Raw genomic sequence first — 15,501 nt, forward strand, 5'->3', positions numbered from 1 at the left:
CCATTCTGATCATAGCTAGTGTGCCTGGCTAACATCGGTCATTTGTGTGCTGCCCAACAGCGATTTGCACAGGCGCCGTTGCTGTTCGTGACGTAGCGTCCCGTTTCGTTGCATCCATGAGTGTCCTGAATTTCTCGTTGTATGAACAGGTCTTGGCTGCTGGCTGGCATCATGGGAAAAAGACAGAGGAGAGGAGAGAGGGAAGGATGGTAGAGGAGAGCTACTTGGACAGCGGTTACTGTTATGACCAGCAGACCTCTTGTTCTTTCAGCTTTAAGGAAAGAGGTGGATGAGAGAGAGATGGAGGAGAAGAGTTGAGGACAGATACCTTTAGCGGGGCTCTTTTTGTCCCAGACGTAGTTGAAGGAGATGCTCTTGTATCTGTACTCCTGTCCGTACCAGACCAGCAGCTCCTCCCCGACAGCCAGCAGCCGACAGCAGCGAAACAGGATCCCTCCACGGTTCTGAAACGCTACCAGGTTCTGCTCTTCCTCAGTACGGGCACAGTTCACATACCTGGGGGAGAGAGGGGGTGGGTTCATAAGAACAAACAGGTGAGGGAGGGAGAGACGGGAGGAAGGAAGGATGAAGGAAGAGAGGGAGGGAGAAAACAAAGTGGGTGAGATGTAGGGACTGACTGTATGGAGGGAGAGAAACATTCAAGACTGGAGAGATGGTTTATCTGAAGTGAGAGAGAGGAGGGGTGTAGAGAGAGACCAATGTACTCTGTTCCTCACCTCATCCAGTTGGAGTGCGTCTCTCTTTTGGCATCGATGTACTCGTCATCACAGTTTCTGCTCTTGATCTGAGAACACAGAGACGTCTTCAATTTAATTCCTTCATCAAACATTATTTCATGAGGATCATCAGAACACCTGTTCACACACACACACACACACACACACCGCCCTCATACCCACCACCACACACACACACACACACACACACACATACCCACTACCCAGGAGTACACACACACACACCGCCCTCATACCCACCACACACACACACACACACACACACACACACACACACACACACACACACACACACACACACACACAACGCCCTCATACCCACCACCCAGGAGTACACACACACACACACACACACCACCCAGGAGTACACACACACACAAATATATTATAAACCGTCACAACACACACACACACACACACACACACACACACACACACCGCCCTCATACCCACCACCCAGGAGTACACACACACACAAATATATTATAAACCGTCACAACACACACACACACACACACCCACACACACACACACACACACACACACACACACACCTCATACCCACCACCCAGGAGTACACTCATACCCACCACCCAGGAGAACACACACACACACACACAGACACACACACACACACACACACACACCGCCCTCATACCCACCACCCAGGAGTATCCGCTCTTGATGGCCTCCTCCTTCTCCATCACCTCCCCCTCGTAGGGGCCGTAGTGGGTTCCCTTGGCAACCGCCTCCCCACAGTTGAAGACTCCCAGCCCCACCCCGGGTATCCGTGACCTCTTGACCTCCAGGCCGTGTGGGAGGGTCAGTCTGGCCCGGTCAGACCCCCCCAGGACCACCGGGGTGTCCGGTATGAAGAGGGGGGGGCCGTGGAGCTCACACTCCTCCAGGAAGAAAGACTCACACTCCTCACAGTCTGGAGAGGACAGGAGAGGGGGAGGAGAGACGTAGTGCATTAGAGAGAGAGAAAGAGAGAGGTAGAGATGGAGAGAGAAAAGGAGGTTAGAGAGAGAGAGAGAGAGTGAGAGAGTGAGAGTGAGAGAGAGAGAGAGAGAGAAAGTGAGTGAGTGAGTGAGTGAGTGAGTGAGTGAGTGAGTGAGTGAGTGAGTGAGTGAGTGAGTGTGTGTGTGACTAAAGCCGGGTTGACAGCTAAAAGGAGACAGTAGTTCCAGAATGTCTGTGCCGTCGTTGAACAGCAGTTCTAGAATGTTCAAAGTTCCAATTTGGCAAAACTGAACTGTGAACCTACGAGGGAGAGAGAGACTGAGGAGAGAGATACAGAGAGAGAGACTGAGGAGAGAGATACAGAGAGAGAGACTGAGGAGAGAGAACCAGAGAGAGAGACTGAGGAGAGAGATACAGAGAGAGACTGAGGAGAGAGATAACCAGAGAGAGAGAGACTGAGGAGAGAGATACAGAGAGAGAGACTGAGGAGAGAGATACAGAGAGAGACTGAGGAGAGAGAACCAGAGAGAGAGACTGAGGAGAGAGATAACCAGAGAGAGACTGAGGAGAGAGAACCAGAGAGAGAGAGACTGAGGAGAGAGAACCAGAGAGAGAGACTGAGGAGAGAGATACAGAGAGAGACTGAGGAGAGAGAACCAGAGAGAGACTGAGGAGAGAGATAACCAGAGAAAGAGACTGAGGAGAGAGATACAGAGAGAGAGACTGAGGAGAGAGAACCAGAGAGAGACTGAGGAGAGAGGAGAGGGAGGAGAGGGATAAGGGATTGCATAAGGTCCAATAAGTACAAGAGGCAGAGCCATGACATGTTACTCAAATAATGACATATACAGTACATTAAAATAATCATACAACCTATGAAGAGCGAAGTACAAGCTTGACACCATTTTCATTTTGTATCAAAATACATGTTTTGAATGTAAACAGGAATATCTAATTGAACAAAATCTGAAAAAAGGCAAGACAAATGGGATGGGTAGAGAAGTCCATAGATATCTGAACAAAACACAATACAAGGCACAGGATCCTCTCGCTCTAAAGTGTTCAAAACCATCTTTCACAATTACTCCAGTAATACAGGAGTCTTTTCATTAATTGCCTTGACATTCTCACATCAAACCCAGTCCTGAGTTCTTCATATTACATTTTGTTTCTTAAGATGTGATTTGTCTTGTACATTTTCAGTATGTGAATAGAATAGTGCATTATCGCCAAATTGCAGATTTCTATGTGAATAATTTCACATCTATACGAGCTAATTTAGTCAACTAAAGCTAGGGTACATCTGGAGTTAACCATAGCGTTCTGATGACCATTCCCATACTGTACCATGCAGTCATATAAAGAACGGACTGTACATATGGCTGTATTGAGAACTACATTTTGTCAGTGCCGTAGCGTGTCATAGAAAACCACCATAGCACCTAGATGTAGTCCAGATTTTGGTTTCCTAGGTAAACATGCTTTTCCCCCACAACACTGAAATGAATCGGGTAATGAATAGGGTAATGTTTGTAAAGAATCTGCCTTGCATCTTCATGTGTACTCATACACACACAGATACACTTCTGCCCCTCACTTTGAGATGCCCAGGCCAGACTTCATATATTCATACACCACATAACTAATGCTAACTGCTGGGATGACTTTCATGAAGTTGGGCAGAATTCCCCGGTAGAGTCCAAAGAATCCGTCTTTCTCCAGAATCGTTTTCACCATCCGGTTCATTGACATCTGCTCCGCCCCCTCGATGGAGGCTGATAGAACAGAGAAAGACAGAATTAACCCACAATTGTCTGGTTGTCATACGGACTGCTATTACATAACAGACTACATGGGGGTGATATTTGGGATGTTTTACCTTGTGCCTGCATCCTGGTTCGGATCAGAGCCAGGGGGTAACTGGCTAGCTGGCCACAGGTGCTGGAGAGGGTGCCACAGCCCAACAGTACCAGAATTCCAGGGTTGGCCGTGTCTTTGGCATAACGGGAAAGCCAGGCATTTTTCAAACTCTGAAAAGGCAGGAGATCTGAGAGTTGAGTCTAAGGTTCCAGTCACATGTGCTTTACGTATATGTGCTTTACGTATATGTGCTTTACGTATATGTGCTTTACGTATATGTGAAATCCATGGTTTAAAGAATGAGGTACTCATCTAGTTAGAGATAGTTGGACACACCTCATATACAGCCAGGTCTATCCCAGCATATGGAATGATACCCAGGATGTTGGGAATGTAGCCCTTATAGAATGCCTTCACTCCTTCCTTCTTCAGGATTTTCTTGGCACAGTCAAACATTCCAGAATACTGTCCCGTCTTTCTTAGTGTAAGCCTGGTCTTCATCACCTATTAAGAAATATACAAGAAAGACCCTATCACACTATAAGGGACAGCACTTCCCCTAGCCACTCATGACTTTTTACATACCCAACCACATCCATCTCCCCTACATGCACAATGTATCCCCAATATCTCTCCCTTCTCTCCAGTTTCCCGCCTTCACCTCCATGGGGTAGATGGCTGTCTGGGCAGTCGCCCCCGCCAGTGATCCTGCCATGAACCTCACATGGGTCTGGACCTTCTCACCGTCCGAGGTGAGCAACTTCTTGTACTGTCAAATGTACAGAGAAAGCAGAATGAAAACTCCTCTCATGGATAATAAATAATATATTAAAATATACTACTTATTAGTCACAAGGGTAGATGTGTTTCTTCACCTGCTCATAGGCCGTGAACTTGATAGCGGTCTCGGGGGCAATCTTCAGCACATTGACGCCATTACCCCTCCACAAGGAGGAAACACCCCCTTCCTTGATCATCTGTTTGAAGCCTCCCACCAGGCTGATCTGGTTGGACTTGGAGGTGTGCACCTGTAAATACACATTCCGTAGCAGCTCAGATATCGTCACGTTGTGAGAAGGAGACCATGCAAAATTCACTATTCTCAATCCGCCATGCAGTGCATACCTGCATGAACACCTTCATCCTGTCCAGAGGTGCGGTCCCTGTCCGAGACACCGCCCCCGCCATGGCGCCAGCAGCCAGCTGTTTCCACCACACACCTGTGGTCTTCTCCTCCTCAGTGAACTCATCAGGGATGGTGAGGCTGTCCCCAATATCAAGCACCTGCAGAGGAGGTTACTGTAAGTGAACATACATACAAAACATACATACACCATCTCAACAGCATAATAAACCTCAGGTCTACTACATCATGTGTAAATGTGTATACTGGCTAGACTGCTCCTGCTCCAAGAACTCTACCATTGGAAATAGGTTCCAGACAAAACCAGTATCAATTTTGGAGACTTTCTAACGGCATGTGGCAATTTGATAATCATTCTATGTAGTACATCCACAGCTTACAGGCACTGAATGATGCCGAAATTCACAACTTGCTTAAGGAGCATAGCAAACTGTAATAAAATCGAATGCACGCGTGACACTGGCAAACACTTTATGACATGATTTAGAACCTATACGACACACAAAATTCGGTAGCCTAAATATGTATTTGTACTAGAGAGGGGTATTTTGGCTTCTAAATAAAACGTAGCCTATTGCCCCACCTCGACGTAATAAGTCATATAGGCTAATTCAGCCCTGAGCCAAATTGAGCGTGTTCATCCTCGGCGGGGAGAAGCGGGAGGCTGCGGAGCACCGCGCCGGGAGCATGGAGGTATAATATAACTGGAGACGGCATTGAAAATGGCTGCCTATTCATTTCAATGAAAGTTGCTCACCGGCGCATGAAGCCATTTGACGTAGTGGCCAAAGCCCGGTATTGCAAGTCAAGTCAGGGCATGCGGCCCAAGACCCTTATTTCCCATGTTAGTGGATGATGATAGATAGGGCTAGAAAAGGAAAACAACATTTTTCTGGGTATCATTCAGCATCAGAGACCAATCTTATCAATATAAACTTTTAATTCAATGGGGTTTTGGGGTTTTTGAAGCCACCAATACCTGTATCGAGCCATTTAAACATGTGCTGTGCACGAGCCTCGGGGACGCGCTGGTCGCGCGTTCGTGAGTCCTGCGAACTCGGGAAAGCACGTGACCATAGGAAGACCCGCCCTACTCTGCCTCTGATTGGATAGGAAGTCATGTAATGACGTCGCTAACATTTGCTATGCTTTAGCAATGAAGCTTATGATCATGCTAATCAGAACGTATGTCTATGATGCAAATGATCATGACATGTGGTTACTTTAGGACATCGTTGGAAAAGATCTAGAGGGTAAGTGGGTCAATGTTGAATAACTTAGCTAACATTATCTAATGTTACATTTCTTTATATTAACATCAACTATATTGATAGGCTAGGGAGCTATGCTAACGGTAGCTAATGCTAACGGCTTAGGGTTAACGTTAGTTAATGCTAACGTTACGTTCGGAGGTCTCAGATGTATTTCAATTTTAACAATGTTGAGCATGATCAATGTGACATTGTTCATACATTGATTACAGTCTGTAATCTTGTCTGGCATTATTTAGCTATAGTGGGCTGATGCTTGCTGCTGCTACTATAGCATTTGCCACATTATACATCAAATTAATCAAGCATAGTGTTATTACCTGAAGGCATTATTACCATTGCAAGTAAGCATGCCATGTATATGCCATGCCTGGAAATCAAATTAATAGTGTAATTATTCCCCATCATAGCTCATTGTACACTGATATAATCATTCTCCTTGCCTTTGCTAATACTCATCTCTTTTATCAAACTTTGTGCTAGGAAAGAAATCTGGCTGTGATTCGTCGCTAGTGCTCATCCAGGCTGTTGTCATCTCCCGCCTGGACTCCTGCAACTCCCTACTTGCTGCCATCCTATAGCGTTGGCCATCAGACTCCTGGAGAAAGCTGCTGCTGACCTGGTGTTCAACGGCCCCATGCTCTTCCACAAAACTTCCCTACTCTGTTCTCTGCACTGGCTCCCTGCGCTGTCCCATCCAGTTTAGGACTGTGGTTCAAGCCTACAGGGCAAATGAACAGCTCCCTCCGACCTCCAGGCTGTGGTCAAGCTCTGCTGCCTTGAGGTGATTGGTTCCCCGGTTGCTCCAAGCCCCCCTACGGCAGATTGTAACGGCCATGGCTTTTTTCTGTCCTGGCCTCACAGTGGTGGAATGAACTGTGCACTGATGTCAGAACAGAGCCAATAATACACACTGTTCATAGTGAGCCTAGTTATTATTGATTAACTTGGACTGTTTCCTCTCTCCTTGTCAGTCATTAAAATATGTTCAGTGTTTCACAATACTGATGTATAACATTTCATTATTTTGTCTCAGACCATTTCTGAAACAATCATCAGTGTCAGTATACATTTCCCTCCAATGTTATTGCTTGCCCATTTTTAACCATTTAACTACTAGACTGTACAAACGAATTGCACAACTATAGTATTTTCTAGGTATAGCCTACTTCTCCACTTTCTCTTAATGTTGGTATGAAATGGCAGTCAAACTATGCAATGATGTTCCACACTGTTTCCACCCAAATTCGCAACAAATGTGGCCACCACACTGTTCAGGACATTCACAGGTCTTGCTCTCAGGGATCGGTAAAAGAAAGGGACATGGTTCCTCCATAATGTGCTAAGGCTCTGCTTAGATCAAAGGCTTGGTCATCAGAAAATATCACAAAGACAGTGATCACAAAACAATTAAAAACATGTCACCAGTGTATGCCTTAACCCTAGTCAAATTTCTAGTATGTGTGAACCATATACATGGCAGTAAACAGATCTTGAGTCATACAAACTGGAGGATGCTTGAACCATACAAACTACTTTAACTCAATTTCAATAAACAACTCCAAAATATGGCAGACAGAAGAGCTGAGCAGACTTGGTAGATGACTGGATGATCTTACAGAGAACCAAGGGAAATTGACTGGTATTAATGCTAAGAGTAATGAGGGATGAGGTGCAGCTGGGCAGAGTGGAGACAGGTGGCAGGTGATGCAGGAGATGGGAAGGTGAGTAGGCAACAACCAAGCATGAACAGGAACTGGACCACTGGCTCCCCTTGACTGTCCAACCCATCCATCAGCGCCAGCAGAGTGGACACGATAGAGCCAGAGAGAGAGAGACAAATGCAACGCAAGGTTAGTTTAGTTCCAATCGCCCATGTGCAACATCAATCAAGTACGCAGCCAAGCTGAAGAACCGAGTTACATCAGAGGCGGAGCGAGGCGGTGGCTCCGTGACAGACAGGCCTCACCTGTGTATCTGGTCCTGTCTGCTGGAGCATACTGGGGCCAGCCGGTCTATCTTGTGGAAGAAGATGAAGGAGGGTCTCATTAGGTTGACCTTGGGAGAGACCAACAAACAGCCATCACAAGCTCTCAGTCAACACTGAGGATGATGGTCAGGTGTCCTGTCCAATAATTATACCCCCCTCCCCCCACCGCCACAGTTGCCCCATTGGCTAACCTGGTCAAAGAGAAGGCAGAGCGGATTATGTGTTCTGATTCACCAACCCACTTGCTAAGGCAGTCAGCTCCTTTCCTTATAGACACCTTTGTGTTTCCCTGCCTACACTCGTTAGTCTGCACCCGCGCCACTGGGGTCTTGCCTGTACTTGGGGGACTGTAGATCAGAGCACTACACATCTGTAGGTGGGGGGGGGGGTTGGGGGGAGTATGTGAAAAACAGGGACTTCACAAGACAGCTCAAATTAGACAAGACAGCTTAAATACGGCTGGGTCTTCATATGTTTACTGGAGCAACGTACTGTAGTGTGGTCTCACCTAGGAGGTTCTTCTATCAGGTGATCGAACACAGAGGGGTTGCTCTGCTTCCTGTTCACTGATTGAAAAAGCAATCACAGTGGGATTTAGTGACATCATTATGCACATCAGGAATTCATTATCTCATCTAGTCAGTCAAAAAATGATTTTGTCCTCACCAATAGGTGGCGCCTCATATCACTGCATTTATCTTTTAAAACAGCAAACACTATGTGTAAATAAGGTTTTAAACTTCATCAACATCATTATAAATAATCAGCCCCTATGGCGCAGCAGAAGTCGAGGGTGACAGTACTAGGTTTTTTAGCTGGCAGGTGCCCGTCAGGCTCAGTGAATATCTGGTTGAACTGGTTTAAACTCTGTCCTCAGTATTAGTACTGCCCATGTGCACAATTGATTCGCTAGCTTTTCATTGGGATAGCTGGTGGCAGTGTTCTAGAAAGGTGGTCATGTGCGTTCCTAAGTCAGAGGACCCGGGTTTGAACCCAGTGTGGGCAAGTGTGGTGGAATCAATACACCTGTTACAATCGCAGGAATTTTATGGGAAGGAAGGGGCTTCTTTTTTCTTTCTTTTTTTAAAGGTTTTGTACCTTCAATATTAGACACTTAAGCAAACAGAAAAACACAAAACACAACTATAAAAGGCCTGGCTTGGTTTAAAGCCCACTCACCACGTCAAGGTGCAGGCCAAGAGTGGGGACACGACAATCACTAACAGACAAACCCTGACAAATACACATGTAAAGACATGTAAAGAAACACGTAAAAACATATAGACTATACATATAGGAGTAGGGAAGTTGTGTGGAAGAGCATGGGGCCGTTGAACACGGGATTAGCAGCAGCTTTCTCCAGGAGTCTGATGGCCAACGCTGCAGGATGGCAGCAAGTAGGGAGTTGCAGGAGTCCAGGCGGGAGATGACAACAGCCTGGATGAGCACTAGTGACGAATCACAGCCAGATTTCTTTCCTAGCACAAAGTTTGATAAAAGAGATGAGTATTAGCAAAGGCAAGGAGAATGATTATATCAGTGTACAATGAGCTATGATGGGGAATAATTACACTATTAATTTGATTTCCAGGCATGGCATATACATGGCATGCTTACTTGCAATGGTAATAATGCCTTCAGGTAATAACACTAACTATGCTTGATTAATTTGATGTATAATGTGGCAAATGCTATAGTAGCAGCAGCAAGCATCAGCCCACTATAGCTAAATAATGCCAGACAAGATTACAGACTGTAATCAATGTATGAACAATGTCACATTGATCATGCTCAACATTGTTAAAATTGAAATACATCTGAGACCTCCGAACGTAACGTTAGCATTAACTAACGTTAACCCTAAGCCGTTAGCATTAGCTACCGTTAGCATAGCTCCCTAGCCTATCAATATAGTTGATGTTAATATAAAGAAATGTAACATTAGATAATGTTAGCTAAGTTATTCAACATTGACCCACTTACCCTCTAGATCTTTTCCAACGATGTCCTAAAGTAACCACATGTCATGATCATTTGCATCATAGACATACGTTCTGATTAGCATGATCATAAGCTTCATTGCTAAAGCATAGCAAATGTTAGCGACGTCATTACATGACTTCCTATCCAATCAGAGGCAGAGTAGGGCGGGTCTTCCTATGGTCACGTGCTTTCCCGAGTTCGCAGGACTCACGAACGCGCGACCAGCGCGTCCCCGAGGCTCGTGCACAGCACATGTTTAAATGGCTCGATACAGGTATTGGTGGCTTCAAAAACCCCAAAACCCCATTGAATTAAAAGTTTATATTGATAAGATTGGTCTCTGATGCTGAATGATACCCAGAAAAATTTTGTTTTCCTTTTCTAGCCCTATCTATCATCATCCACTAACATGGGAAATAAGGGTTCTTGGGCCGCATGCCGTGACGTGACTTGCAATACCGGGCTTTGGCCACTACGTCAAATGGCTTCATGCGCCGGTGAGCAACTTTCATTGAAATGAATAGGCAGCCATTTTCAATGCCGTCTCCAGTTATATTATACCTCCATGTGGTAAACGGGAACGGATTTTCCTTTTGCATGCATCCTGTACAACTGGAATGGGTGTGTATCTTTAAAGTTATTCTAATATCTTAGTATTCATCTTAAAATAGACCCTCGTTCTCACGAATTCAGGTTATGTGTTGTTTTCAGATGGTTGTGGCCGTTGCATTGCTAGTGTCCATCCTTATTCATGTAGTTTCAGCTTATTGTGGCAGAAGTAGCCACATGTAAATAACTTTAAGCCTAATTCGAAACGCGAGCTATCACAAAAATAAATGAAGACGGTAAAGTTTCAGAATATGTCTGTAGAAAAGTTAGCATAGACCCATCAAGGCTGCTCAGAAGTCACTGAACTGCTAGAGACGTCTCCATTGTGTAGAGTTGTCTTACTGGTATAGTTGGTTTCAGCTTCCATCCAAGCAGATTCTCTGCAGGATGTTCTGTGTCCTGCTGACAGGGGAAAGTTGATCCGTGCTTGGGGCCATCATGTCAGACAGTAGCTCCAGCCTAGAGGATGACTGACATAGATACTACTGTGTGTAGAGAGCTGACCCTCATCTGAAACTAAAGCACAGTGGTCGCATAATATCTCTCCCCGATCTACATCCTCTGTGAACCATGTATGTTTGATAGTATTTGTTGATAATTAAAATATTTAACTGGTGGAATTAGTTAACGGGTCTCATGGTTCCTTCTGCACGCACAGAGAAGAGGCATCTTCTTATCTGACTCTGGGGAAGATGGCAAATAAGGTAATTTACCCAAAATATGACGTGTTCCTTTAATCTATTTGACCCATCTGCTCATTGTTGTGTCCAGGTGGGTTCTTCTCCAGTCTGTGGTCCGGCCTGTTTGGATCCAGGGAGATGAGGATACTGATCCTGGGGTTGGATGGAGCTGGGAAAACCACTATCCTCTACAGGCTCCAGGTTGGGGAGGTCGTCACCACTATCCCCAGTGAGAGGAATTTATTCATTTCTACTTAATGCTTATTAGGCTGAATTGTATAGGCCAGGCATTCCCAAACTGTGAGGCGGGCCGGGCCTCCCCTGGGGGGCCCCAAAGAAATTCAGGGGAGGCGCGGAGGGATGGTTAGAAAAATAAAAGGAGGAAAAACATGTTTTTTATTTTAGAATTTTCTATGGTTTTTATGAATGAAACGTGATTTTAAAGGTCTTTTTTTGGGGGGGGGACAAATTTTGGGTTGTTGGGGGGGCGCGGGTGTGTCACTGTTTTCAGAGGGGAGGCCCACATTGATGGAGTTTGGGAACCCATGGTATACTGTAGGCAATTACTGCTACCATTGCTACCTATCAATTCGCCTGAACTGATGTCTTGTCTTCAATAAGGGCAAAGAGCACATTCACCATTGCAGGTCACAAACATATTTCATTCATACCAAATCAAGGCAATTCATAGTCATGATAACAACAGTATGTCCTCTGTAATGACTAGGAGAATAGTCTTCCTCTTAGTACCTCATGTATCCAATATATAGCATCTAATTGTTTGTTGCCACCCACTTCTCTGTGTTCAGCCATTGGCTTCAACGTGGAAACTGTGACGTACAAAAATCTGAAGTTCCAGGTGTGGGATCTTGGTGGACAGACCAGTATCAGGTACGTTGTGAACCTATTTGGTTCTCGTTACTTAAATCCACCTTGAGCACGGCCATCAGGATCAGTAGCCGACTTGGCAACTAACAGCATTGCTTTTGAAGCGGGATCCCAAACTAAATCCTCACGTCTGTCTCTCTGTGCTCTTGGGTCAGGCCTTACTGGCGCTGCTACTACTCCAACACAGACGCTGTGATCTATGTGGTGGACAGCAGTGACCGGAACAGGATGGGCATCTCCAAGTCTGAACTTGTGGCCATGCTAGAGGTAACAGGACCACTGGCTCTTTTATTTCTTGTATAGAACATCTTTCATACTTTTTCACCTTGTTCAACACTACTGTGTTAGCTTAATTCTATGCTTATAGAAAGGGTACCTATTGTGTATTTTGTGTTAATTTGTAAAATTGAAATTTTGGAAATTGTAACTTGTAAATGTGTAATTTGACATGGAATATTAGAGTTGATCTGTAGCATAATCATGGAGCCGGCAGCAACATTTCACTGTGACTACACCGTACATTACATGTGATGAATAACAGAATCTTGAGTCTTAAGTTTGAAGGCTGCACAAAGATGGTCACCCGCAAGAGCTGGTGTAATTTCACATAGAACCATGAAGGTCCTTGATTGATTGATTGATTGATTGATTGATTGATTGATTGATTTATTGGGTAAAATTACAAAGAAACAGTACATCCCAGAGGATAGCATGATAAAAGCATACTTAGACACTTGTTTCCAACATGGTCCTCGTACCTTATCCAAGGGAATTCTTTATTCAGGGCGAAAAAAAGTAGTATAATGCTGTGTTCACACCGGGCGCAGATCTTTCCTGCGGCGTGGCGAGTTTACATAGAAAGTCAATACAATTTGCGCGAACTGGGCGGCACGGACGGCGTGAATTTTCTCGCCGCGCCCGGTGTGAACACAGCATAAGCCTGGTATTCAGGGTAAACGAGCACAAGGCTTGTTTGCCAGCGTGAGGCTTTTGTCTGTTTGTCACAGGAGGAGGAGCTGAAGAAAGCCATCCTGGTGGTGTTTGCCAACAAGCAGGATATGGCCCTGGCGATGACGCCCACGGAGGTGGCCAACTCCCTGGGCCTGCCTGCTCTTAAAGACAGGAAGTGGCAGATCTTTAAGACCTCAGCCACCAAAGGATCAGGACTTGATGAGGCCATGGAATGGTAACAGGCCAGATTTAGAGAACTCATAATCACCTACACTCTGCATGTTCATGCATGTCTTGATGGAGTTGGAACGCTTTAGATAACTTGATGTGTTTTGTTTCACGTGAACCTGTAGGTTAGTGGAAACTCTCAAGAGTGGACAGTGACGCCCCCCGCCATCATCCGCCATCATCAGCCATCATCCGCCATCATCAGCCCCTGTAAATACAAATACCGGTGACATCTGTCTGAACGTGTGGAGAAATGGCGCTCTCTCCAGTAGCACATGCTGAACTCTCTTCTCCAGCGATGGAGTCCATATCTCTCCCCACCAGCCATGGAGAGAGACCAGCTCACAGGCCTGGCTGCAAGGCCACTAGTACAACAGTGATCAGGAACTCTTGAGTGGCTTGCCTTGTTGCACTCTGTTGCTCTGTCTCCTCCGGTCTGATGTTCCATTCAGTTCATTCCTAAGAATGTCCATCTTTTTTTTGTATGTGTAGAGGACTGGAAATATGTTGTCCTGACTTTCTCAATAATGGGTCCTGATTAACTGGGAAGTTGGGTTGACTGTCATTGTGATATTTATTTATGAGCCTCGATAATGAATTGTGTGTAATGTAATTAAAAAATAATAATAAATCAACATTGGTGTTTGTATACAATTGGGATTATTATTATTATTATTATTAGTGTAATTATTGATCATATTATTAATATTTAAGTAGTTTGTACAAGGAACGGTTCCAAGCGAAAGTAGAAGGATAGGACGCAGCACACTAGCATTGGTAAACATCCCACTGAAGTGCCACAAACTGGTATTACTCACTGCAGCAAATACAGGTCAGAGAGAAAGGACTTTGGGGAAAATGGGGACTCATTGGGGACACAACAGGACTAAAGACCGTCCTGGGGTGTTGTATTGGTGGACAGGGCAGGAGATGCCTTGGAGAACGGGAGGTACGAGTCGGTTAGGATAAGTATGACACCGGACGATGTAGGAGCCAACTAAATCCACAAGGTGGCGGTAATGCAACTACAAGGATGCAAACTGCCGTAAAGAAAACGCCATAGAAGAAGAAGACCAACTCAAACCGGCGGAAGTGACGTTATTTTCGCGCTGTGTTCATGATGTGTGTTTCGCTTTTTTAGAACCCAATCATTTTTCATACCAATTTTCTTTAACCACCAAACTAGGTATGTTCTAGTATTTTAGGTAGTTTGTGTGTCTTGTTGTTTTGCCAGAATGTTCGTGAGGCTGGTGATTATCCCCCGCTAGCTCCAGATAGTTAGTTAGCCAGCTAGCTGTGATAGCCTGCTAGATAAACAGGTTTAATAACTTATCCTGTGTAAAGTGTCTTTGTGTAACAGAATAACAAATTATCTAAGCACTTATTATGGGCTGCAATCAGTGGTTCTCAGGGGTAGATATGGGCTAACCTGTTAGCTCGTCTAGCTAGCGTGTCCATATTACCAACCAGAACAGTGAGTAGGGTTGTGGTATCTTTAGTTCTTCACTTTTGGGCAAAAAAGAAAGTACTTCAGGAGAAAAATGCGGTCAAATCAACAATTTATTGAGCATGCCTCACAGGTCAAATCAACAATTTATTGAGCATGCCTCACAGGTCAAATCTTCGGCAATACTAAAGTCAAAGTAGTAAAGTAAAGAGCTTCAGGCCAAGTATCACATGACAAACAAATTTGCATACAAGGGATGTTCATTAACACAGATCTGGTCAACTAGTCTTGTAATTGGTCAACAGGTCACTGAGCTCTGCCCCCCTCCGGACATGGGGGCAATAAAGGGTTCTTCCTGTCCTGCTAAGATCACGTTTCAACTGTAGACTCCCGAGGTGTTATCTTTATTGACCCAGAGCACAAAGGAATGTTGACTCAGGACAGGACATATGTTGTCATCTAGATGTTAAACTACTTAAGTTAACAAAGTTCTACCTAAAGTGAAGTTTATTCATTATTCTTAGTAAATTGATTACTACATGAGAGTAATACAAATGTATTGATGTAATACAGTATAATACAGTATAAAAATGTACTACAGTGTCTCACTCTCTCCACTTGTGTTTAGGGTTGGAGGAGACGGGAGTACAGACTTCCAGACCATGGATAGCACACTGGAGATCTCTGAGCCCGACAGCAGCCCCGGGTGGGACACGGAGGAGCCCGACA

General features: G+C 45.0%; 3 protein-coding genes across 3 annotated transcripts in view; 1 reads left to right on the forward strand and 2 right to left on the reverse strand.

The window, feature by feature from the left end:
* Positions 1-733: 733 nt before the first annotated feature.
* LOC311328818 (histone-lysine N-methyltransferase PRDM7-like) lies at positions 734-3,038 on the reverse strand (the record flags this gene model as incomplete). The annotated part of the gene is made up of 3 exons (XM_084462726.1): positions 734-805; positions 1,421-1,692; positions 3,023-3,038. 3 exons carry the CDS (start codon positions 3,036-3,038, stop codon positions 734-736), a joined length of 360 nt encoding a protein of 119 aa, XP_084318852.1.
* A 276-nt stretch (positions 3,039-3,314) lies between these two features.
* LOC311328820 (mitochondrial adenyl nucleotide antiporter SLC25A24-like) overlaps positions 3,315-15,501 on the reverse strand; it is a gene marked incomplete at both ends in the record, with an annotated part of 358,532 nt that continues 346,345 nt past the window's right edge. The window contains 6 exons of the mRNA XM_084462727.1: positions 3,315-3,496; positions 3,601-3,751; positions 3,918-4,085; positions 4,243-4,350; positions 4,457-4,609; positions 4,707-4,865. Of these exons, the coding sequence (XP_084318853.1) occupies positions 3,315-3,496; positions 3,601-3,751; positions 3,918-4,085; positions 4,243-4,350; positions 4,457-4,609; positions 4,707-4,865 (921 nt within the window). The remainder of the gene's footprint in view (positions 3,497-3,600; positions 3,752-3,917; positions 4,086-4,242; positions 4,351-4,456; positions 4,610-4,706; positions 4,866-15,501) is intronic.
* Positions 10,561-13,512, forward strand: LOC311328793 (ADP-ribosylation factor-like protein 1). The gene is made up of 6 exons (XM_084462705.1): positions 10,561-10,590; positions 11,350-11,487; positions 12,068-12,149; positions 12,302-12,413; positions 13,154-13,332; positions 13,451-13,512. Exons 1-6 carry the CDS (start codon positions 10,587-10,589, stop codon positions 13,479-13,481), a joined length of 546 nt encoding a protein of 181 aa, XP_084318831.1. The 5' UTR covers positions 10,561-10,586; the 3' UTR covers positions 13,482-13,512.

The sequence above is a fragment of the Borostomias antarcticus genome (assembly GCF_949987555.1).
Source record: "Borostomias antarcticus genome assembly, contig: scaffold_62, whole genome shotgun sequence".
Classification (NCBI taxonomy): domain Eukaryota; kingdom Metazoa; phylum Chordata; class Actinopteri; order Stomiiformes; family Stomiidae; genus Borostomias; species Borostomias antarcticus.